The 24,783-nt window shown below is 36.8% G+C and overlaps 1 protein-coding gene across 1 annotated transcript in view; it reads right to left on the reverse strand.

Annotated features, from left to right (window-relative positions):
- Positions 1-24,783, reverse strand: part of ABCA12 (ATP binding cassette subfamily A member 12) — a 163,525-nt gene that overhangs the window by 25,847 nt on the left and 112,895 nt on the right. Inside the window, exons 24-39 of the mRNA XM_042948706.1 lie at positions 23,747-24,076; positions 22,552-22,621; positions 22,329-22,463; positions 21,268-21,423; positions 20,166-20,352; positions 17,871-18,089; positions 16,241-16,437; positions 15,295-15,455; positions 13,697-13,933; positions 13,035-13,185; positions 10,015-10,267; positions 9,283-9,369; positions 8,410-8,503; positions 5,433-5,560; positions 3,332-3,419; positions 409-514 (exon numbers count right to left, since the gene is read on the reverse strand). Coding sequence (XP_042804640.1) covers positions 409-514; positions 3,332-3,419; positions 5,433-5,560; positions 8,410-8,503; positions 9,283-9,369; positions 10,015-10,267; positions 13,035-13,185; positions 13,697-13,933; positions 15,295-15,455; positions 16,241-16,437; positions 17,871-18,089; positions 20,166-20,352; positions 21,268-21,423; positions 22,329-22,463; positions 22,552-22,621; positions 23,747-24,076 — 2,599 coding nt within the window. The remainder of the gene's footprint in view (positions 1-408; positions 515-3,331; positions 3,420-5,432; positions 5,561-8,409; positions 8,504-9,282; positions 9,370-10,014; positions 10,268-13,034; positions 13,186-13,696; positions 13,934-15,294; positions 15,456-16,240; positions 16,438-17,870; positions 18,090-20,165; positions 20,353-21,267; positions 21,424-22,328; positions 22,464-22,551; positions 22,622-23,746; positions 24,077-24,783) is intronic.

Raw genomic sequence — 24,783 nt, forward strand, 5'->3', positions numbered from 1 at the left:
TAGGGTAAGTGCTCAATTAATGATCAGGTGTAGAACTTCTTAGTTTAAAAGTTTTGGCTTCATCTTTAGATTTATCAACATTAATTATTTTTAATTCTTAGCCTATATACAAGTAAATAGTAATAAAATGTTTTCTTGTGAGTAATAGCTACTAGATGTGAGACCAGAAATAAGCATGAAGTAAGCTTTATTATCCTGATTTGATAAATGAGGAAACTAAATTAACCCAAAGTTAAGGAAATTATCTAGAATGTTCCATCTGGTGGTAGTTACTACTTTCAGACTCCTTTTAAAGATCTGTGACTTAGATACCATAAAATACCTGGAGGAAACGGAATCTTATATGCATTTTTATATGGAGAGAGGCAAAAGTTGCAATACAAGAAGCTTCTGTGTAAGTAACTTTACCGTGTCGGGCAGCATCATATGTTGACATATTAACCCGCAGGAGGAAATTATTCAAGCTGTTGAGGTAAGCTGGAAGTGAGTGATAGCCTTCTGGATCATACCATACCTGTTAAATTCCAAAAAGGGAGGCAAGATCAGTATGGTGTTTAAATAAATTAGGCTGCCTTTACATCTGACAGCTCACAGAATTTATATTTAAAATAAGACCAACAATTTCCCAATGAGTTATTTTATCTTCGAAGATTAGAACCATTCCCCAGAGTGCTGACCACAGACCTCTACATTTCCAATTTAGAGATGGACAGAGATTGAGAAAACAGGTTTTTTTTCTGTATGATAGCACCACGTTATTAGTTATTCTGTATCTTCTGCATAGGCAAAGCTTGAAATAAACTGAAGAAATCGTTATTATCTCCATCTCTGTGGCTGGTCTGTAGTGACTCTGGGACTAGAGCTAAAGCATACTCAATAATAATAATAATAATAATAATAATAATAATAATAATATAAAATAATGTCTAGGCAAGGATGTAGAAAGAAATTAAATACAAAGACAAACATTGTGTCCTTAGCAACAAGAATGATAACCTTGAAATTCCCACACTAACTTTCTATTCTTAGTTGCAAGGCACAGGGAGGAGAGTTACTTTACCTTCTGTGTCAAAAACAGAGGGATTTAAAATACTGGTGTGCCTCAATTCAAGAGACCCAGTTGATAATTTAAAATTACAAATCTAACTTAGAGAGAAATTATTGGTTATTAGAACTCTTTGTTTATGCAAGAATGTTTACTTTGTGTGTGGAGAGAGGAAGAAAAGGAACAAATGGCAGAGAGAGGGCATTCAAATCTCCAACACTACTGTCTACTTTCTATATGACCTTTTATGAAAATCGGCTAAAACAGGCTCCATAATATCTCATAGAAATGTTGTGAGGATGTTAGTTTGTGCACCAGATGATACTAGTGTTGGGCTTATCACAGTTATTTATATGTGTGTGTGTGTGTGTGTGTGTGTATATCTCACATATATATATCACATATACATATATCACATATATATATCACATATATATATATCACATATATATATCACATATATATATCACATATATATATCACGTATATATATATCACATATATATCACATATACATATATATATATATAACATAATAATATTAGTTTCTCCACCTCCCCCAAGTCTATATATGTCTCTTACTACCAAATGAGAAATGTGTGAAGGACAATTTAAAATTCCTAAGACTACCGTAGATCTTCTGTGTGTGATTCTGTGACCCTAGTTTGTTTGAAAGCATAGATATGATCTAGATGATGATGATAATAATAATAATAATAATAATAATAATAATAAAGCCTACAGGATTATTTGTCTTCATCAAATTCCGTTAAGTTTCCATGCTCTTTAAGAAACAAGGATAGGGGTGTGTGGGTGGCTCAGTTGGTAAAGCATTCAACTTCAGCTCAGGTCATGATCTTGCAGTTCACCAGTTTGAGCCCCGCGTCTGTCTCTGTGTTGACAGCTCAGAGCCTTGGGCCTGCTTTGGATTCTGTGTCTCCCTCTCTCTCTGCCCCTCCCCTCCTCGTGCTCTGTCTCTCTTTTTCAATAACATTAAAAAAAAAAGAAACAAGGATAAACACATATAATATATATGTAAAGAAAAACGCATAAGACATTAATGTTCAGTTTAGCAAAAAATGATGAAAGGAGTACAACCATTGAACAATCACTCAGGTTAAGAGAGAAAAACTGGAGATGCCTGGGTGGGGGTGGCTCAGTTGGTTAAGCTTCCAACTTTGGCTCAGGTCATGATCTCATGGTTTGTGAGTTTGAGCCCCACGTTGGGCTCTGCACTGATGGTGTCGAGCATGCCTGGGATTCTCTCTCTCTCTCTCCCCCCTCCCCAGAATAAACTTTAAAGTAATTTTTAAAAAAGAAACAAAAATTGCCAGTATCCAGAACATCTCCGGAATTCTGTGTTCTTCAAAATCAAAATCACAATAGTCTCTCTAAACAATATGATTGAGTTTTGCCTTACTCTTTTTATTTTTTTTTAATGTTTATTTATTTTTGAGAGAGAGAGAAACAGAGGATGAGCAGGGGAGGGGCAGACAGAGAGGGAGACACTGAATCTAAACCAGGCTCCAGGTTCTGAGCTGTCAGCACAGAGCCCGATGCGGGACTCGAACTTGTAAATTGTGAGATCATGACCTGAGCTGAAGTCGGACACTTAACTGACTGAGCCACCCAGGAGCCCCGAGTTTTGCCTACTCTTAAAGTTTATAGTAAATGCAATGATAGTTAAGTGTTCTTTTGCTTATTAATAATGTTTGGGATATTTACCTACTTATGGAACTAAGCTCATTTCACTGCTGAAAATTCTTTGTTTTTTTGTTTTGTTTGTTTTTTGAGAGAGAGAGAGAAAGAACAAACGGGGGAGGAGCAGAGAGAGAGGGAGAGAGAGAGTATCCCAAGAAGGTTCGAGCTGTCAGCATGGAGCCTGATGCAGGGCTCAAACTCAGAAACCGTGAGACCATGACCTGAGCTGAAACCAAGAGTTGGATGCTTAACCGACTGAGCCACCCAGGCACCTCCTGAAAGTTCTACTGAATGATACAACAATTCATTTATTCTGCTGTATACGGACATTTCGGGTTCTGTTTCAGCTAATGTAAGAAACACTATTTTGTAAATTTTTGTATGTGTATCCCGGTACTTGTGTATCCAAGTTTCCCTGGGGTAAATACACAGGACTGGAACCCCAGTGCTATGGGGAAAGCATTATGCCAAACGCTTCTCAAATTGATTGCACTCATGTTTTATTTTTACTTCATCAAAATGCTTGAGCATTTCAAGTTCACATTCTCACTTGTATGACATCCCAGAGGGAAGGTCATAATTTACCTTAGCAAGTGTTCTATTGGCAGGAACTGCTGTTATATCAAAACGAAGGTCTTTAGTCAAAGGCAACCCAAAACTCCAACCTCCATACCTATATATAAGAATAACAAAACTTATATTTGTTTTAATGGAGAAAACATTTATACATAGATCTAAAATGTTTAACTAAAGGCTCAATGTTTTCTTTCCATTAGGAACGCATTTATAGCATGAAATAAATACTGCCTGACAAATATTTTACTTTTTTATTGATCTTTTATTATATTTTAGTCTAAGGTAGACACTGTAACTAGAAGTAAAAAGTCATTTTAAGCAATTGCAAATGTGGACTAATCATTCTGAAAATAAGTGATATATAATCTAACCAATTCTGCCAACTTACCTGGATCATGCACCATCTCAAAAATTATAGTATTTTTGCCCTTAACATTCCTTTTTAAAGAAGTAATTTATCACTAAGGTGATATTAGATCAGTTCTCATCTTTTTTCAAATGGCTTCATTTCTTTTATTCTCCAAACTTTCCCCCCTGGTTTGTCCCCTGGTGATATACTTTTTCTCTTCTTGGGTATTTGAAGGTGAATCGTGCCTATATAATTGCCTGGTGCTTGTCAGTTCATAGTCTCTTGAAAATAAAAAGTGGACTTAAAAAACCAAGCAGTAATTTTAAGAACAGATTAAATATCCCAAATTATGGTTGAGTTAAATATGGTTGAGTTAAATAAATTAGTCACACTAGACTAATCTTGTGACTATCATCCTAAATGTGATCTACAGAGCTATACTTTTGACACACAAAGAACATGGCAGTATATTCCTTATTTTTTAAAAAGCAGGTTTTAGAAATGTTTGTTTATAATAAAATGCCTGCTTATAATAATAATGCTTATAATTGAAAATATTTACAGGTATCTGTGTCTAGAAAATGTCTGGAGGATATACAATCAATAGTGGTTATACGTGGATATAGAGAGATTCCTTTTTCTTTCTGCGTATATGTAGTTTGTAATTATTTTACAGTGAACATCAGTCAGTTATGTACATTGAGAAATAAAAGACGGAAGAGATGAAGGAAAGGAGAAAACTATATAGCTATTACAAGATGACCAACTCCCCATGACCCAACTTTATCTGAGGTACAACTGACAAATAAAAATTGTATATATTCGGCTGTACAACTTGATGGTTTGATATGTGTATACACTGTGAAATAATCACCACAATCAAGCTGATTAAAATATCCATCACCTCATATAGTTACCGTTTTCTTTTTGTATGAGCATGCATGCACGTGTGTGTGTGTGGGTGTGTGTGTAGTGACAACTCTGAAGATCTATCCTTTTAGCACATTTCAAGTCTACAATACTGTATTGTTAACTACAGTCACATTGCTGTAGATTAGCTCTCCAGAATCTCTTGCATGACTGAAACTTTGTAGCCCTTGACCAACATTTCCCCATGTTCCCTGATCCCCAGACCCTGGCAACCACCATTCTACTCTCTGCTTCTGTGAGTTGACTATTTCAGTTCCCACATATAGGTGGGATCATGCAGTATTTGCCTTTCTGTGTCTGGCTTATTTCACTTAGCATAGTGTCTTCCAGGTCCATCCACAGTACCCCAAATAGAAGCCTACCAACCTTACATCCATAGCAAATGTTTAGGTGGCTTAGGTACAAGGCCTGTGGCCTTGTCACATATGGACACATTTTATCCACACACAGATATCATAATCTAAATCTGAGATATTCATATTGTAAATAAGGCCAATTGTCACCTAAAACTATGCCTTAAAACTGTCCAAATTGGCATAATCTAGTCAATAACGTTATTGCTTCAAGGGAAAAAAAAATGTACAAGTTTAACAATACACTTTTGTTAAAAAACAAAGCTTTTCAATTTCCTCAAATGAGTCTTAATTTGAGGGAACTGAAAATTTTTTTTAAAGGTTTAATACATAAGATTATTTAGATAAAATAGAGACTTTAACCGGGTAAATAATCAATAGAAATTTTCATGTATTGTCTCAAGTTCAAGAAGCAGTTACCATTAAAATTTGAAAGCAAGACAGGCTAAATTAAATGTCATAAACAGAGTATTTTTACCTTTTTTGCATAAATTCATTAGCAGTTGATATTAGATAATTTTCCAAGCGGTGTCCAGTGAGGTTGTAAATTATTTGAGAAGAGTAAGTTCTTCTATGAGGTGGAGAATAATTAAATTTAGGACACTCCTGAAAAATAAAGTTAAAAATTAAGTTCTTTGCAAATCAAATAGACAATATCAAGAAGGTTTGGTCTCATGATTTGTCTATTATTGCAACAGGTAGAGTCTGATAAGACCGTCTTCTGACTCTGAAGAGCTTTGAAGAGGAAGACATCTTCCCATGCCAAGAAATTAGACCAAATAGCGGAGCACATGCATAGGTTTACGACTCACTTGAAGCCAAAAAGAATACAAGTTAACCAACGTGTGATTTTCTTTTCACTGTACTGACAAGTTTGATTAAACTCTAAGATGACTTAAAATTCACTCAATGATTTACGGGAAAGCAAAAAAACATTTGCTCTGAATTGAAAAGAAAACATTAACAGACAGACATAAGTTCTCAGGTGACAGCAGTGGATGAAAGTGTGTGTTGTATTGTTTTGAAGGTACAAACCTTGGTATAAAAGTTCAAGTTTACATATATCTAAATCTACATAACTTAATTTTAAATAAATCTAAATCTATTCTTTACATATGTAAATGTAAAATTATTCCAAAATAAAGTTTATATATATTGCAAATGTGCTTATATATGTCTATAGACACACATAGATATATTTAAAATTTAATACAGAGAGTCTCTGTATACCCTTCACCCAGTTTTCCCCATTGTTAGCATCTTAAATTACTATCATACATTTGTCAAAATTAAATGTATTGGTACATCACTATTAACTAACCTCAGAGCTTAGTTTTAACCACTTACTTGTATGTGTATTAGCTTTCTGCACTTCCTGACCACTTACTTTCCACTGAAGCTTCCCATGCTTCTCTGACATAAAGCCAGAGAAGCCTAGCACTTTTCCAATTTTTCCTTCCATCCCTTCACACGATGTCCCAGAGCCTGAGGCTTGGACCACAAGTGTGCCCTGAGAACATCGAGGTGCAGATTGCTCTAAAAAATAAATGCTGACTTTCACCTTACGTCAGGTCGGATCAACTTGAACATCACATTTCTAGAACGCTACTTGTTCCGCAAATAATTAGAGACACACTTATGTATGCAATGTAGTTTTTTAGCTTTTATCTTTTGTTGAATTGTATGTACAGAAAAGCACATATAAGTACACTGCTTGATACATTTTGACAAAAGGAACACAACCATGTAACCAGAAACCAGATCAGGAAACAGAACAACTACCACTCCCAAAGTAACAAGCACAGAAGAGTTTTGCATGTTTTTGTACTTTATATAAATGGAATTGTATTATATATATTCTCTTGTATTTGGCTTTTTCCACTCATCATTCATTTGTGAGCATCCTCCATTTGATGTGTGTAGTTGTAGATTAATCATTCTCATTTTGCTGTATACAGAATTCCAGCGTGAAGACAGATTACATTTGATTTATCCACTCTACTGTTGGTGGGAATCTGAGTAGCTATTACAAATAGTATTGCTATGAATATTCTAGTATATGCCTCTTGGTGAACGTATTCACACTTCTGATGGGTATATAACAGAAATGGAATTGCTGATCCCATAGGATCATGTATCTTCAGTATTTGTAGGTACTGTCACACATTATATATATATATATATATATAGTATACTGTACATTTATATGTATAAAATATTTATATATAATACATATATGTATTTGGTGATTTATTTATTTTTATTTTTTTAAGTTTCTATTTTAATTCCAGTTAGTTAAAATACAGTGTTATAATAGTTTCAGTGTACAATATAGTGATTCGACAGTTCCATACGCCACCCTGTGCTCATCACAAGTGCACTCCTTAATTTCACCCATCCCCCCACCCCACCCCCTCTGATAACCATCAGATTGTTCTATCATTAAAAAGTCTCTTTCTTGCTTTGACTCTCTCTCTCTCTCTTTTCCTTTGATTAACGAAATTTATCTGTATTCCAATTTTAAATACTAAGTTAGTTGACTCTTACTGTGAACTAAAGAAAATACATGAGGAATTTTCAGAAATTAACTAATTACATGAGGGATTAGGAAACTCTTTGAGTACTGGGTAAGACTGATATTGAAATATGCAAGGATTCCAAAAGATGCTTGTGGGATCCCAGCTCTTACTGTAACTCTCTTGCATGCAAACACAAAAATAGGTTGTGTTTACAGAAAACAGTTTCATTCTAAAATATTGTACAAACAATGTAGGGTTGAATCATGTGACACTATTAAAACATTGCTAGATTCCGTTCCTATGGGAAAGTAAGTTGACAACATAGTCACTCTCAGAAATGAACAGTGACTTCTTCTCTTCCACAATGTTTCATTTTCCCAGCGAATTTGGTTTTCTTAAAAGTATGTTGAATTGACAGGCTTAGAAAAGGAAGGTGTGTATCTATAAAATACAGACGGGGTAAGGGATGGTTGGATAATCTTTTCTGTTTCTTTCAGGACATGGGTTTTTCTTGCAGGCTGGAGGTGCTCCTTAGAAATGGAGTTCTGTTCTGGATTTACACATTACTGACTTGCCAGCTAACCACCAAACAGTCTCACTGTGTTTTTAGATATGGCAGTTATGGTTGGCTTTGTTGTCTGAAACATAGAGCTTTCCGGTTAGAACTGAACTGAGACCAAAATTTCATTTTTAGTTGGTTTCCACAAAGACTGTCGTCGAATTACCTGCCTTTGGAAATTTGTTCTGAGATGGATTTAAAACAGTGACCTGAAGTTCAAAGGCAATATTTTTGAGCTGCCCTGCTCCACATCTCTGAGCTACTAGCTTCCATAAAATGAAATTATACTGACTCTTTGGCAACCTGGATAGATCTTTCAAGTTTCAATATTTATTCCTTTCTTTCTCCTACTTCACTGAAATGAAATTCCATCTTACCTGGATATTTTCTGAACAGGAGCAAACACCAAAATTAGTGATCGGCTCCCCACTGGTGTTCCATTTTCCTAGACTGCCTCTCGTTAAGCACCTTCTGCAAGTAAAAATGATATTAAAGCGAGGTATGTGTGTGTTCTCATATTTATGTATGAGTATATAAGCGAGTATTGGGTATTAAATTCAGATGTATAGTCTTAGGTACAGTTTACTGGTTTTTCATAACTCAAATATACATTATGCTACCATTTTCAAGTGATTTGACATTTTGTGAGGGATTAGAGACAGCACTTATTGATTGAACAGTGTTGAAACCAAAGCTCATTGAATTGTCTTAATGAGGCAGGATGGGGCTTTTTGACCCCTTTCTTCTCTGCTCATTCATCCTGTTCTCCAACCTTAGCAAAAGAATATACCAATGTCAGGTTTACATGCGTTGTGTATTATCTTGGAATTTTGAATAAGCAATACTACCTAGTGCAAAAACAGAGTCAGAAGACTTGCATCCCAGCTTTAGCTGCACAACTTACCGTCTAGATATTTTTAGACAAGTATCTCAGTCCATATGAGTCTCAGTTTCTTCATCTTAAAAATGGATTAATAATTCACAGGGTTGTTTGTTAAACAAAAATATGCACAGGAAGAAACTTTTTAGGTTAGAAAGCACCTACTGTTCACTGTTACAGCATAGCATAGCTACGGAATGAACTAAAATCTGTTAAATACAGATTTCTCTCAGGCTGCTGCCCTTCTCCAGCATACAACACACACCCACACACACGTGCGTGTGTGCGCATACACATGCATGCACATGTACGCACACAACTTGAGTGTCAAAAACAAAAAAGCAAAAAAAAAAAAACAAGAACCACTTACGGATCACTGATGTTCAAACACATATTGTCAATGCCAGGGAAACTCCACATTGCTGAGACCAGTGCCTTTGTGCTTGGGTGAGAATTCCTATGATATAAAGGATAGAAACAAATCCTTGATACTCCACTAGTCTTCCATATTAAAGTCATGTTTATGAATAATTTGGAAAATAAAATATGCTGTCCAAAGGACAGTTTTCTTAAAAATCCAAGAAAGACTCAGTAGCAGGGAAAAAAAAAGTATCATGGGAAAAAAATAAGCACATGGCTCTATTTGGCTGCCTCGTTATTCTCCTAATCATTATATGCATTTAGTGATCACCTATTGTATATATGTAATATTATATTATACAGGGTTCTTACATTACTATCCAATATTTGTGAGGCTGAAAAAAAATTACTATCCAATACTTGTGAGGCTGAAAAAAAAAAGTTATTTGCTCTATATAACAACAGATTGGGAAGCCACACCTAACCAGGCTTTCTTGATGAAAGTCTAGGCATTAAAAATAAAGACATACTATAACTTTATTTTTAGACAAACACAAAAGCTCTTAAAGTTATCTGTTGGCAACAGAAGTGTCATGTTGCTATAAATCAAGTTGTCCATTCCTTTGGCAGAATCAGGTACAGTGCCTCATAATTCTTTATTCTTCAGCATTTCATGCATTCACTGAGGTACACTGAGGCCTCCGCAGGCACTGGGGAAACATTTTGGAAGAAAGAAACTTACGCATAGAAGGCTGTCTGTTCAGAGGTACCGTAGAGAGATGGGGAGATCTGGATCTCTGGATAACTGTTGCTGGAATTTCTCAGTGTGCCAAGGCCCATGGCAGTGGTTACAAAGACGATGGGGAGAATAACCTGAGCAATGAGACCTTTCCAGTTTCTGCGGGTATGGTGGAACCTCTTAATGAGTATCGCCATGATCTTCTTCAGTAACAGATCAAAACCATTCAACCTTTCACCTCTTGTCAGGATTTTGTCTGATTAGAGAGAGAGAGATTTGATATGGTTCTGGGTAATCCCGATAAATCAAGTAATAGAGTAACTTCAAAAATCATGGATGGATGGTATAATGTGATGTGATATGAAAAGCTTATATTTCGAAGGTTCTGATTTGAGGTTCAGCTCTTTGTTTTTCAACCTTGGGCCTGAGCCTCTCCAAGTCATAGAGCCATACATAAAAAAGCTTTGTGAATTACAAATCACTATACACTAAAAGATTAGTTACACCCATAGTAGTTTTACATGTCAAAGTGAGATATTTACAATTTTATAAATGAATAGTGTCCCTAATCTCCAAAGTCATAATGTTTTCTCGGTATGTACTGCTAATTATACTAAGACTCAAAAGGTAGCTTCTATCAAGAGACTGAATTCCAATAAGATAAACAGAAACCCAGAAACCGACACCTAAAACTCATATGACATAAACTAATACAATGTATAACTTCAGTTTTAAAAAAAGATAAGCAGAAGCCAAAACAGCTGCCTAGTCTAAAAACTCACTCCTACTGTGGGTAATTTAGTGATTGTAAGTTTCTTGGCTTGCATTCCAACGTGAGGCCCAAAGAATTCACCTTAAACTTGGGAAAAGGGAAACATTCTCTTCAAAAGTATGATTCTAGTTCAAATATTCATTACCTTCTCTTTAGAAATCTGGACTGATTCTATCTGCCATTTCAAAACTCCATTTTTACCACTAGTGTCACAAAAAAGAACTCATTGGAAAAAGATGTTTACAACCCCCACCTCCCACCCCTGAAATGTTCTTCAGGTGTGGAGAAAAATTCCATGGTTTCTGATAATGAATTAAGAGCAGCTGTAGAGGCCATAAACTGTTGTCCCCTCAATTGTGCTCTTACAACTGATAATTCCACAGCCCCCTCTAAAAATATAACATTCTCTCCAAGGGCCTGATGCCAAGCACTCCTCTACATGTGATAAGATGACCGTCAACTCTGTGGATATTTTTAATTCTCCATCACAAATTATGCAGCACAAAAAATCATGATCTTCATTTAGCTGATAAGGAAAAATACAAAGCTGCTTAATTTAAAATGAATTCCAATTAAACAGAGTGAACAAGTTTAAATGCAAACTCATATCTCTGCAAAGGGGAATTGTAGAAGGAGCTGAATATTTTAAGTTAATTAGTATGCTTTTCTGTTTCTTGAGAAATTACATGTGGATGAGTTACAGGTGTATCAAATGGAGCAAATGTGCTTTCTAAAAGATAATGTCAATGAGGGAAACATTTTGACTGAAGAGTAGTTTCAAATTATGAGACAAATGCAGAGGCAAATACATAACATTTACTTCCTGAAGCAGATGACCACTTTCTAATCAAAGTCCTCAATGCCATGGGCTTGACAATTATATTCCCCAAAAGATGATAAATGAGGAATATGGCAGAGGACAAATGAGACTCCCAAGTTCCAGAACTATGCAAACATCAGAGAAGATCTTCTCTAAATTTTATAGTCACGCAAATGTTTAATTAAAAGTTCTGTTCCTAGAGATTTTTTCCAAGTTAAGCAAACTGTTGAAATGACTATTCCATAATTTATATATCATTTTACTATCTGCTTCCTTAAGTAAATAGTGTTTCCAAAGGCATAAATTAACTGTCAGAAAAAGAATAAGAGAGGAGAAAAGTTATTTTCAAAGGAGCCCAATTCCTCAAAGTCCTATCAAGAAACACGATTTCTGAAATGTATCTTGTGTGAAGAATTGAGGGTGACAACCTATCACTATAGGTTCTTAGGTACTGAGTCCAACTTCATCAAATCTGAAACCCTCCCCCCAAAAGCATTTTCTCAGAGCCTGAATTGTTCACAGAAGGGGAAGATTAGACATATTTTCCAATAAGGTCCCATAAAGAATGATGCCTCTTTTTTTAGCATTTTTTTTTTTTTTATGACTCTTCTGCTGAATATGTCTGTTGGTGAGTCAGCTACCTTGCAAGGTAACTTTGTCCATTGTTGGACAGCACCAATTACAGGAAGGATTTTAATTTGTTAAACACAAATCTGAAACTGTAGTAAATTACATGTTAAAAACGACTACCAGGGAGGCGACTGGGTGACCCCATCAGTATCCAACTTTTGATTTCAGCTCAGGTCATGCTCTCACTGTTCGCGATATCGAGTCCCACATTGCGCTCTGCACTGACGATATGGAGCCTGCTTGGGATTCTCTCTCTTCCCCTTTCTCTGCCCATCTCCTGCTCGCACTCTCTCTCTCAAAATAATTAATTAAAAAAAAATACTCATTAAAAAAATTGACTTCTTGTGGGTGTAAGGAATACATACCACCATGCTAATGAGGAAGTTCTTTCACGTTCTTCAAAACATTTTGAGAACTTGATTTTGTTTAATAAATACTTGGGAGATTAAAAAAATAAAGCTTACTTTTTTATTCTGATTTTTTTAATGTCTACTTTTTTGAGAGAGAGAGAAAGAGAGACGTAAGCGCAAGCAGGGGAGGGGCAGAGAGAGAGGGACACATAGAATCTGAAGCAGGCTTCAGGCTCTGAGCTGTCAGCACAGAGCCCGATGTGGGGCTCAAATCCACAAGCCGTGAGATCATGACCTGAGCCGAAGTCGGATGCTTAACCGACTGAGCCACCCAGGTGTCCTTCTTTATTCTGAATTTAGAAAGAAAATCTGAAGCTGAATTTTGTCCTATGATTTTTCTCATTTATGTCATTTACTGGAATTAAGCAAAATATACACATTAGATTTATACCATCTCTGTCTGTGAAACTGCTGCTGCTCACAGATAAATCGTCGGGAGTTGAGATGCCGTTGGTACTGGAATTTCCAATTTTCTTTTGTGTTAAGTGCTCAAGAGTCATATCTCTATCTTTTTGTGACTCTTTAGTCAAATTCAGAAAGACCTAGAAAGAGAAGCCAGAAAACTTCATTAACATAAAACATGCATGCCCTTTCTAGTCTCTAAGCTCAATTTTGATTTTAAATTTTTATCACATTGAGACAAGTGTGATCATAAGCAAATATTTTTATAGTGACTTTAAATGAACATTTTTTTTTACCATATGTTATTATAACATTATTGACTATATTCCCTATGCTGTACTTTTCATCTCCCTGACTTATTTATTTTATATCTGGAAGTTTATATCTCTTAACCACCCCTTCCCCGATTTCACTCATCCCCTTCATTCCTCTAAGTAAACATTTCGGTATATAAAAGATACATGCTCTCTAATTGGGTAGAAAACAGGTCTGTTTTCAAAAGTCAGTCTTACATAAAAATGGTATTGAGATAGTTTTAAGATTTTCTGATTTTGTAAAATGTTTATTTTAAAATATTTTCTCTTTTTAAAGAACTGTGTATATTTAAGGGAACAGCAAGTTATATCAGCCTTAAGAAAAAAAGAAATGTACCTCTTCCACGGTGGTGTCTGAGATGCCGTAGCACCCGATGTTCAGGTCACCCATGCCATTGTCCAGCGCCCTCAGGAGTGACAGATAGGCCCCTGAGACTTTGGTGCTAAATGGAGGAAGCACATACACAAGCTCTCCGCCGATGTCCTCCTTGAGGTAGGCTTCAGGGAGGTGTGATCGGATCATTGCTGTCACAGCCATTGTGTCGCATGTTGTATTTGCACTTAGATTTGGAGTCTAGATACAAAAACAGAAGTTGAACACTCCTTCGTCTTTACACTGTACTGATGCCCAAGGGCCCTAATCAGAGGGTGGTGAGATTCTTTCAAGACATTCAGACCTGAGTCAGATGACACATCCCTCCTCTGGTGTTTCCTGTCCCACAGGGGTCCCTAGCGTGCTCTATAAGTCACTATTTTATTGGCTCCATTCTCCCGCCTCCCCCTGTCCCTTCTTTAGCCTCCCTGCCCACTACCTCGCTCTTACCTGCTCTGCTCCAGCCACAGCAGCCTCTCTGTGTTGTCAGAGTGTTTCGAACTCAGGCACACCCTCCTCAGGGCCTTCCCAATAGTTGTTCTTTTGCCCTGAGATAGTGACATGGCTCCTTCTCTCCCAAGTCCCAACTCTTGGCTCAACTGTCATCTTCTCAGAGCCCCTTCTCTTCCTACCCTACTTAAAAGGGCACTGCTCACCATTCCCATCCCCCCTCCTGTGCTTTATTTCTACCCTAGCATTCGCCACCTGCTAAGAGACTTAATAACACACTTAACAACACTATCATCGAATCCCCCATACTCTATCAGAATATAAACTCCACGAGGGTAGAGATGTTAATATCATCAGTTCTGTAATCTCAGGTATTATATACCTAATATTACATACCTAATACATACATTTCTTAATGAATTAATGAATATAACAATACATTGCTTTTCATTTGGAAGTCACATTAGGATGATCAGATGTAAAATAAATGGTGGTAGTCAAAGCCTACCTAACAGCATACACATCTTGCATAGAATTGATAATCATACGATATTTTAGGTGGTCCAGGGATCCTTAGTCACCACTGCTGTCCTTCAAAGATGTAAAAGCACCTTTGGCTTGAGTTAGTCTTTACACTGCCACTTGAGGGGTACTGATCAGAAAGTGAATACACAACTACATATTCTCTTTATTTGCTTTAATGCAAAAAATCTAATTTTTAGCCCTACAGGCTAAAATGCTAGGGAAACTAAAAGGCTGATCCTCCATATGAGCAAACTTAGGATGTAGATCCTTTTTGACCAAGTATCCCGGTTCCCTGTGTGATCCCGGACCAGTGGCATCCACATCATGCGGACCCTTGTTATAAAGGTAGTCAGTTCTAGAACCCCATCCTAGACCTACTGAATCAGAGACTCTTGGGGTGAGGCCAGAAATGTGGGTTTAATCAAGGTCTTCGGGTGTTCCGATGCTTCCATGGGTTTGAGAAGTGTGAAACTAACATATTAATGATGAATTTTAGCAGTTAATAAAATTGGAGAGATTCTGCCTCCATTTCACAAAAAATAGTAATTCATGCCCCTGTCATGAGGTACACTTTCTCTCTTACAAACCTTTTTCTTAGTGAGCGTGAGGTGATACCCGTCCCCAAACGCTTCCTTGAGGTAAAATGGTGACCCACAGCAGCGCAGCCCGCCCTGCTCCAGGAAGGCTATGCGGTCACTCAGCACTTCAGCTTCATCCAAGTGGTGCGTGGACAGAATGATTGTTCTGGCTTGAAAATACAGAGAAGAACAACTGAGAATGAAAAATGAAGACACAGCTCCTGAGATATACAGAGTTAGCACGAGTAAATCCTGTGATTTATGAGGAGATGAAGCACGTTTTATGAGTTAACTGAAAAACTGACCAGAAGGAGCTTTCAAAATAAACAAGGAGAAATTTGGAAGGGGTGTTGCTAAATATACAGGGCTCTTTTCTCATAAGTCGGCAGCGAAAAGGCATTGCCTTTGCTGTATGGCTGAATGTCCATCAGTCAGAGGCACGTGTTAGCAACTCCTTCCTTAGTTTGCTCCTTTGTCTTCATTTCCATTCTTTCTCTCTTTGCCTGTCTCTCTCCCCCACTTTTTTCACTATGAAGAAGCAATAATTTTCAAGACTTTTTGAATATTCCTCTCTGATTAATCCACTCCACTCTGATTGCTTCTTTGCTTCACATCCTGTTAGCACTTGTTTAGTCTGTTTTCAGTTTATTTTCGTTTGTGTATGTTTGATGTCTCTAATTAGATTCTAAGCTCCTGTAGGCAGAATTTGGGACTTCTATCTTTTTGCATGCTCTCAAAAAGGCCAGTGGACTCAACTCACAGGGGGCACTACAGGGATATTAACTAATAAACCCAGAAATTTAATGGCGGGAAGAGAAGACTTTGGGAAGGGGAAGACTCCATCTGAGACTTTTAACAGGGCTTCTAAACAGAAAAGGTGTAGGCTTGGTTGCAAGCATCCCAGAGGACAAAGTTATGACTGCTGGGTGGACAAGTTATAAGAAGGTCCTCATACCAGTTTTGTTCTTGGATATAACATCCCATATACTTCGGCGAGAACATGGGTCAACTCCAGTGGATGGTTCATCCAAAATGACCACCCGTGATCCACCAATAAGAGCTATAGATATGGATAGCTTCCTCTTCATTCCTCCTGACAAAGTGCCAACTCTCTTATGACGATGGCTGTATAGTCCAGTATCTTTTAACGTCCTTCAAAAATAATGTATGGTGGTTATTTTTGACAGAGAAAATATTTGAATATTGAAAAAATACAATAAGTACTTTAAGTAATAGGTATTTACTAAGCAACTATTATGTGCTCAGCAAGGTACAATACACTATTAAGGATTCATGATACGGTTTTTTATTGTTTATCGTCTAGTTGGAGGTTCAAAATTGATACCCAGAAAACAACACAAGGGAATACATGGCTCATTTTTTTATTTGTTCATTGAAAAATACTTAGGGAAGGCCTGCCTGTTTTGTGCCAGACTGTTTAAGCTACTGGAGGAAAGTAGTGAGAAGACAATATTCCTACCCATAAGGAGATTAGGTTCTATCTAGTATGTGTATGTATTGGGAAGGATGCAGATAAAATTTGGTCAATAAACATATTCCCAAGTATGTTTATAATTCACCAGGTGGTAACAAGTATAATAAAAAATACATAAAGCAGGGTACATGAGATAAGGAGTGCCTGGGGCATGCTATTTTAAGCATATATATATATACAGTCATCCCCTCAGAGAAGGTGATATTTAATCAGAGACTAGGAAAATGGAGGAGTGGGTCAAACAGCTGTCTGGGGAAGGCTGCTCTAAGTAGAGGAAACAATAAGTGAGAAGCCCTGTGGCGGGAGTATAAGCCAGTGTGTGACTTAGGCAGTGTCTAGAGCACAGTGAATGGAGGAAAACTAGAAGGAAATGACATCAGAAGTGAGATGGGGGCAAGTCTTGTAGGGTCTCTTGGCCTCTACTGAGTTCAACACTGAATGTGGTGGGATGCCATAAAGGACTTTGAACCCTGGAGTTACACGGTCTGATTTGTCTTTTTTTTTTTAGTTTATTTACTTATTTTTAGAGAGAGAGAGAGAGAGAGAGAGAGAGAGAGAGAGAGAGAAAAGCATGAGAAGCATGAGTGGGGAGGGGCAGAGAGAGAGAATAAAGAGAATCCCAAGCAGCCTCCACACTGTCAGTGCAGATCCCAATGCAGGGCTTGAACTCACAAACCTCAATGTCATGATCTGAGCTGAATGAAGTCGGTCACTCAACTGATTTAGCCACCCCAGCATCCCCTGATTTGTCTTTTAAAAAGGTCACCCAGGCTGCTCTTTGAAGGATAAACTGTATAAGGGAGAGGAGAAGGTAGGTGTCCAGTTAGCAGGCTTGGTCTGATGTTGTAGCCATTAGAAACAGAGGATTTGGGGCAATATGGTAGCCCGAGATGAAGAAAGTTAAACAGTTTCAGTACAATAATTGGCTCGTGATGATGATGACATAAAATATATACAATACCGGAAAAGTAGAAAAACTAAAACCAATTCTTTTGTGACCAAATGTTTCCTACAGGCATTATCATTACCATAGCTTGACGTCTTTTTGAGAGGCGTTACCAGTGCATGTCCTGATTGCCACTATGCTGACCTTTTCACTTCCTCATGCAGCTGCTTTTTAGTCCAGTGAGGAACTTTGATGGAGCCATACAGGAGTAAGTGTTCCTTGGTAGTGAGGTAACTAAACAAGACGTCGTGCTGCATGCAGACCCCCATGCTCTTCCGTACCGTGTGTAGGTCTGTTTTGGTATCTTTTCCATAAACAAAGATGGTGCCTGCTGAAGCCCCAAAAAGCCCAGTCAACATGGAGCTGAAAATGAAGAAATGATAAATTAGGTATCAACCAAGCATTTAAGTTAGATTTTAGAACTAAATATATCTCATTCATTAGCAAACAGTATTACAGTGTATCTCCTCAGGTAAGACCAAGCTATAAAATAAAATGGTATTACATGAGAACAAACATTGAGTGACTTTTAAGCTTTTAATTATTTAGAGTGTTACATAAACACTACACAGTGACAATGATGGGGAGGGGTGGTGGCCGTAGTAATGACAGAAATGGTCACATACTTTAATTGCCAAGTATGCTCTCTCCTTGAGCAAACTCATGCACCTCCCTGGCATCAGATGGTATCTATGAGTCGTGGAGTCTCAAATTTATATCTTTAGCCCAGACCTCACCACTCAGATCCAGATTTGCACTGTATATCCAGAAGACAGTATCACTTCTCCATAAGACACCTTACAGGACCCTCAAACTCAACATGTTTAAAATTTAACTCAGGATCTTTGCCCTCAACTCTGTGCCCCCACTGACGTTCCTCTTTCACCATACGATGAATCCAAATACTGGTTGCACAAGCCTAGAATCCAGAAGCTGTGTTTGCATCCTCCTCCTATCTCTGTTTTCAACCTCTGCCCATATGTCCCATTTTCCCAGCCACACCACAGTGCAAGCCACACCACCACTTGCTCCTGACCACACCACTCTCCTTCCCATGTGAACATTGGTCACTTTCAGTCCCTTTATCTACACTGTGATTATTCTCTATCTTAGTAGACAATTGCTTATCATTTTTCAGATGGTTAATAAACTGAGCAATTACTTAATATCCATCTTCTCCAGTAACATGTAAGCTCCATGAGGTCATGCAAAGGATCCATTTTTCCACCACTGTCTCTAGTACCTAACTAGTACCTTGTACCTTGTATATAGTGAACCCTAAATGACTATTGTGGATTTAATAGGGAATCAATCATATACGCAATTCTTCCCACAAAAACACCTTGAAATATAAGCAACTCATTCTTCATATTCAGAAGAATAAAATTAGGACTTTCTCAGCTAAAATTACAGCTTCTTCAAAAAACCTTCTTCTCTTTTCTTCGCTGGTCTCTTATTGCCTATTAGAAACCTGCTTTTAAGCACTAAATCGCTATGTTTTCACTAGAAAGCCAACTTTGAATTTAAGCAGGCCATATAAATAAGAGTAGCTGCATGTTCCCTCATTTCATGACCTTACTTTGTCCCCTTTTATTTGTAAAAGAAAAATTAATTTGAATATATTTTGGCAGTCACTGAGCTTACTTATGATAATACTAAGTAGGATATCCAGCAACTGACACTTTTTTTCAAATAAGAGCTAAAGAGAAACAGCAGCTTAGCGTTGACTTCCAGCCAAGAATGTGGAGCACTGGAGGTGAGTCACAAAAAAAATTCAAAAGGATGTCACTTTAAAAACATTTGAGTCTCTTCTCCTTTTGGACACATCAGTTAAATCATGAGTGAGAAAGAACAGCTCATGTACCACTCCTAGCCCTTTTGATCTATATCTGATAGCTGGTGATTTCTTTCTTCATGAATCAAGGCAAGGAGCAGCTGGGGCTGAGTGTGTTTATAGCAAAGTGTGTAAACTCAAAATTATACATGGGCCAGAATAGAAATGCAAATAAATGAAGCAGACTGGGCATATGCGACAGTGCAGATTTGTGAGGAACAGGAATAAATCAGAAAGCAGATGTCCCCTTTAAGAGAACAGTCACCAGTAAGACGCAACCAATTGTCCCCACCTTAGACCGTGGACCCAGTATTGCCAGAACATCCTATTATCCAAGGAATGTGAAGAATATTTCTTTTTATTAGAAAACCTCTCCATTTGTAAATATTGGCACTGAATTAAAACTTTTAAGAAGTACTGGTTCAGCCTGATGTGGCCTTTTGAGGTCTCAGATTGGGATCTCTGACTTAGACTCCATTTTATAGTAAACAAAATGAGCTACCTTAATCTATCTCGGAGATGTAGTAACTTTATTCTTTATGAAAGAAATGAGGAAATATTAAGTAATAGGCTTCCAGGACAATAAGTGTTAAAAAGTAACATACATCGTAGTAGTTTTCCCGGCTCCATTGGGCCCCAGCAATGAAGTAATATGTCCTTCATAGAAGTTCAGATTGAGGTTATCAACAGCAATTTTTGAGCCATAGATCTTTGTGACCCCATGAAGGGCAACCCCAACTGTGAGATCCTTAGGTTCAGGCTCAATGTTGGAGGGGAACATGTACTCAGGACCTGAAGGGAAATCAAGAGAAGAATTACAAAGCTCACAAAGAAGGAAAATGCAGCTAGAGAGAGACTTTTCCTTAATTAAAAACTGAAGACTATAACAACACAGGCCTCTAAGTAAAAATAACTCTGGAAACAAAGTATCTATTGTAGCCTTCAGCCTCCTTCTCATTTAGTTAAAGAATGAATGAGGTGGGGAACCACATTCTCCAAGGCTCATATCACACCTCTCTGTCAGAATGGGTAGTCTTAGACTACGTTATCATAATAATGAATTCTCCTTGATTCAACAGATCTCAAATATTTAAAAGGCAGTCTAAGTTCTCTGATCAGACAGGATGATACCAACTAATGGAAAAAAAATGTCTACAAGATGTGATTTTACGGTGACAAGGCCAGTTCAGATCTGTGGTTATAGAATCCAGTTTATTGATTACTATCCACATCTGCTTTAGGCACCACACATAGACCATGGATATGGGTCATCCTTACCTTATGAAGATGGCACTACTCCCCCAATGTAAGTCATGAGCTTTAAACTGTTTGTTCAGCGTTGGTGATGGGTTATGCTAAATTATCTGTATTTGTAACTTGGTTACTCTTTTTGACTAGTGACAGATGGCTGGAGTTAGGGGTGTAGACTGTGGCCAAGGAACAAATTTTTTCTCTGTGTGAATCTAACTGGACCACAAAGGGATCTACAATCTTGGCCTAATTAGCGCCATATGCTAACCAACTGAGCTAATGAGCCCAGAAAAAGCCACAATTTAATCTCCATAAGAGTCTGAACACATATGTGTGGACATATTCATCCATGACTAAAAGGATGATAATTTTGCCATTTAGAAAAACATAATTAAAATCACTCGTCATGTAAATTTTATATCACTTCTGTCATAATAATGCTTGTTGTTGACCTACTTGTCTTACTGGCAGATGGGTTGGTGTTCTGCATCATGATATTAGTAAACATAAGGCCATTGCTTTTCTCATGCTTCATGTCTGTACATCCCAATCGCTCCTTCCAATAGGAAGGGAGGACTGGAAAATACCACGGAGCTGCCATGCCATAGGTACCTGTGATAAAAATGTATTAGGAAGAATAAATATTAGCTGATTGTTAACATTAGGCATCAGAAGCTAAACAACAGAACATTATATATGGTTCAGAAAGTATTTTCTTTCTTTCTTTTTTTTTGATCTATATCAAATTAAAGCGTAGTCTGTTTCCAAAGTAAAGCAAAAAAAGATAGCCTCTCTTTTATTCTTTTTAAAAAATAACTTCATTGAGGTATAATTACATGCCATAAAATCTGCTCATTATAATAAGTGTAGAGGTAGATGATTTTAGTAAATACCTGAAGTTGTGCAACCATCACCACAACCCATGCATTATTAGACTATTCCTACAGCTTCAACAAGTGTTCTTATGCCCATGTACAGATAACTCCTGGTCCCACCTCAAGTTCTAGACAATTACTGATTTGCTTTCTGTCTCTACACATTTGTCTTTTATAAGAACTTATGCAAATGGAAGGATACTCTTCTATTCTACAACACCAGGAAATACACAAATATCAGTAAGGCTGAATGGAAAAGCTCTCAAGCATGTTAAAAGTAATGATGACCTGAGAACTAAAATAGGGGCTCTAACTAGTGTTTTCTATTAGAATTTGGTAAATTCTCCTCAGAATTAGGAGAATTGGTTTTGCTTTATCATGTCTCATGTGCCCAATTGGAAAGACTGGATTCCATGCTTCTTGATACACTCCACCCTTTAAAGGAACATCAGAGAAGGAATTCACCAGTCAGTGCACTATCTTGTCCTGGAAAGTTCTGGTTAGTTTGTAGTTTTAAGTTTGTATGTTTTTTTTTTTTTTTTTGAGACTATATATGGCAGATCAAATATTAAAAAATACATAGTAGCCGATTTATAAGCATGAAAACTATACAAAATATATCTGTAGGAAGTATGTTCATACCTGGGAACACATTTCTGACATACCAAGCAATAAGGAAATAAATGAAAGAGTCAGCTAGGATTAGACAGCAGAGCCAGCCAAAGGAGGTAGTGTCATCCTGAACTGGGGAACTGTACATATTTTCCCACTGAAGACCTAAAAAGTAAACACATGTATTTATTCTTCTGCGAGATGTACTGCAGTTGTGAAGGATAAAATCTAGTTTTAAAGGAAGTGAGCCTACCAATGCCTTGCTCCTCATATCTTGCAATGTATTGACTTGCATAACTGAATGCTGTTGGGGACAGCAGGCTCTGTGAAGAAATGAAACAGCAATGATAGCTCTTACAAGTTTTGTGCAAGAGGGATCTAAACATACTTAAAACTTTGGACACTTACACAGATAAAATTGACACTAACTCCCTAAGCGTATTTAAAAATGGAGAGATCCCATTGGTACGGGTCCAGAGGTCCCGTACCAAGCACACTACCCCTCTGAAGAAGAGAAGAGGGAATAGCGGAAAACAAAATCAGGAAAATTATGACTTGGAAAATATTTGCCAAAAACCCAAAATATGTATCTAAGTTTAGTTAAATGTTACTCAGCAATTTATAAAATAGGTAATTAAAAGGTAATGCAGTGCTAAGACTAAAATCAAATCAACTGTTAGAAGCCATAAGATGTTTTTACTTCATAAATTGATTACAGGTAACAGAAGTACTATGAATTAAAATATACTAAAATATGAATTGATTGAATACTTACAATGTAACAAATTAGAAATTTAATGTTGCATTAACCCAAAGTAGTCAATGTTAAATGAAAGTTATTTAACACTTTCCATTTCCATAAACACCAAAGTTGCAATATGACTCTCAAAGAGATTTATTTTTCTGCTTTCCAAATTTCAAACTATTCTTATTGATTTCATTAAAATTCTTAAATTAATTCAATACTTTTGAATTGAAAAGGCAGAAAAGAATTCAAAATTGATTATATGCTGTCAGTGCATTTGTCTTTATGCCTATAAGTTATATTGTATGTTACCAAACCCATGAAAATTATTCACACATGTGAATAATTACAGTAATAAAGGCTTTAAGATATTTAAGGAGTTGGACCAGAAAAGAAGTTAGAATTTGTGATGATCTTTAAAATGATTGTTTTTAAAAGATTATTCTTTCTTCAGAAATTATTTCTTAACAGCATTACATACTATGATTTTAACAACTGGGGGGGGAAAGTTTCGTTTTCATTGTCTTATGTTTGTACAGTACTCAGTGATATAGAAAAAACTATCATTAGAACACTTAAGCTTATTTTGCAATTGCAGAACTTTTCAATTTAGATAAATTAACTTTTAGTTTGAGAGTCTAAAAGCATAAAAAGAACCAATTCTTATCACACACTAGCCATTCAGTTGTGACAGTTGACTCACCATGAATACTTTTACAATATAACTCAACTCATCCTCAACTGTAATCAGAACAATAAAGGGAAAAAAAGCAATGATGTAGATGAGGCTTCCAATAAGGGCTGCAATGTTGGTGTTGTTGAAGAAGACACTGATAAGATAGCTCATGGCAAGAACTGAGAAGCTGTAGTCCGAAAAATACAGGAACAAAATGAAACCATTTGTTTTAGGAAGAATATTGCCAAACTTCAGAATAATGATAAGGATGACGATGGTAACCAGTAAAAATCCAATACTCTCTATAAGCCAGGCAAAAAAGTGGCTGCAGGAGTTCACACCCATCATCTTCATGTACTGTGAAAAGGAAAAAGCGTTAGCCACTTTGTGAGCAGATATTCTCTCAAACAGCAATTATTTCTGCACCATGCCAAAATGCCCATGAGACTCTTCATATATATGGAACTAGGCATCTTAATGATTTTCATAAGTCAAGGATTTGTCCATGCTTGCTATGTAAAATTAATACGACCATTTACATCAGCCCAATTTAAATTGTATGCTTTCAGAGTGCCTAATATAATGGATGATTTGGATGGTGAGGTTCTTTTTTTTATTTTTTCCAATTTCATTTTATAACTGGTATCTAACTGATGCACCCAGATTAAATTAATTTAGAATAGATTATCAAAATTTATGGTGTCTTCTGCAGAATTTTACAACATGAATTTGACATTTGTGCAGGCATGAATATTTCAAGCAGGTAGAAAAACACGGTTTGTTTCAAATTCACTATAGGGATTGAGATAGCAAAACTCTCTTTAAGAAAAATCTAAACATTGATGGACAACACAATCAGTATTCAGCTTCCTGAGAAAAGTAGAATGGACCTGATTCCTAAGATTTAAAACATGGAAACTTTGAAGGGAGACTTTCTGCCTTGTGGCACAGCTTCCCCATCCTTAAGATCACTGGTAGTCTCAGTCAGGTCTGTCATCTTTGTTTCTCAAAAAGACATTCATGCACCCAAAATGAACTCATGTATCTGAGATTCATTCTCTCTC

This window comes from Panthera leo, chromosome C1 (genome assembly GCF_018350215.1).
Source record: "Panthera leo isolate Ple1 chromosome C1, P.leo_Ple1_pat1.1, whole genome shotgun sequence".
NCBI lineage: Eukaryota > Metazoa > Chordata > Mammalia > Carnivora > Felidae > Panthera > Panthera leo.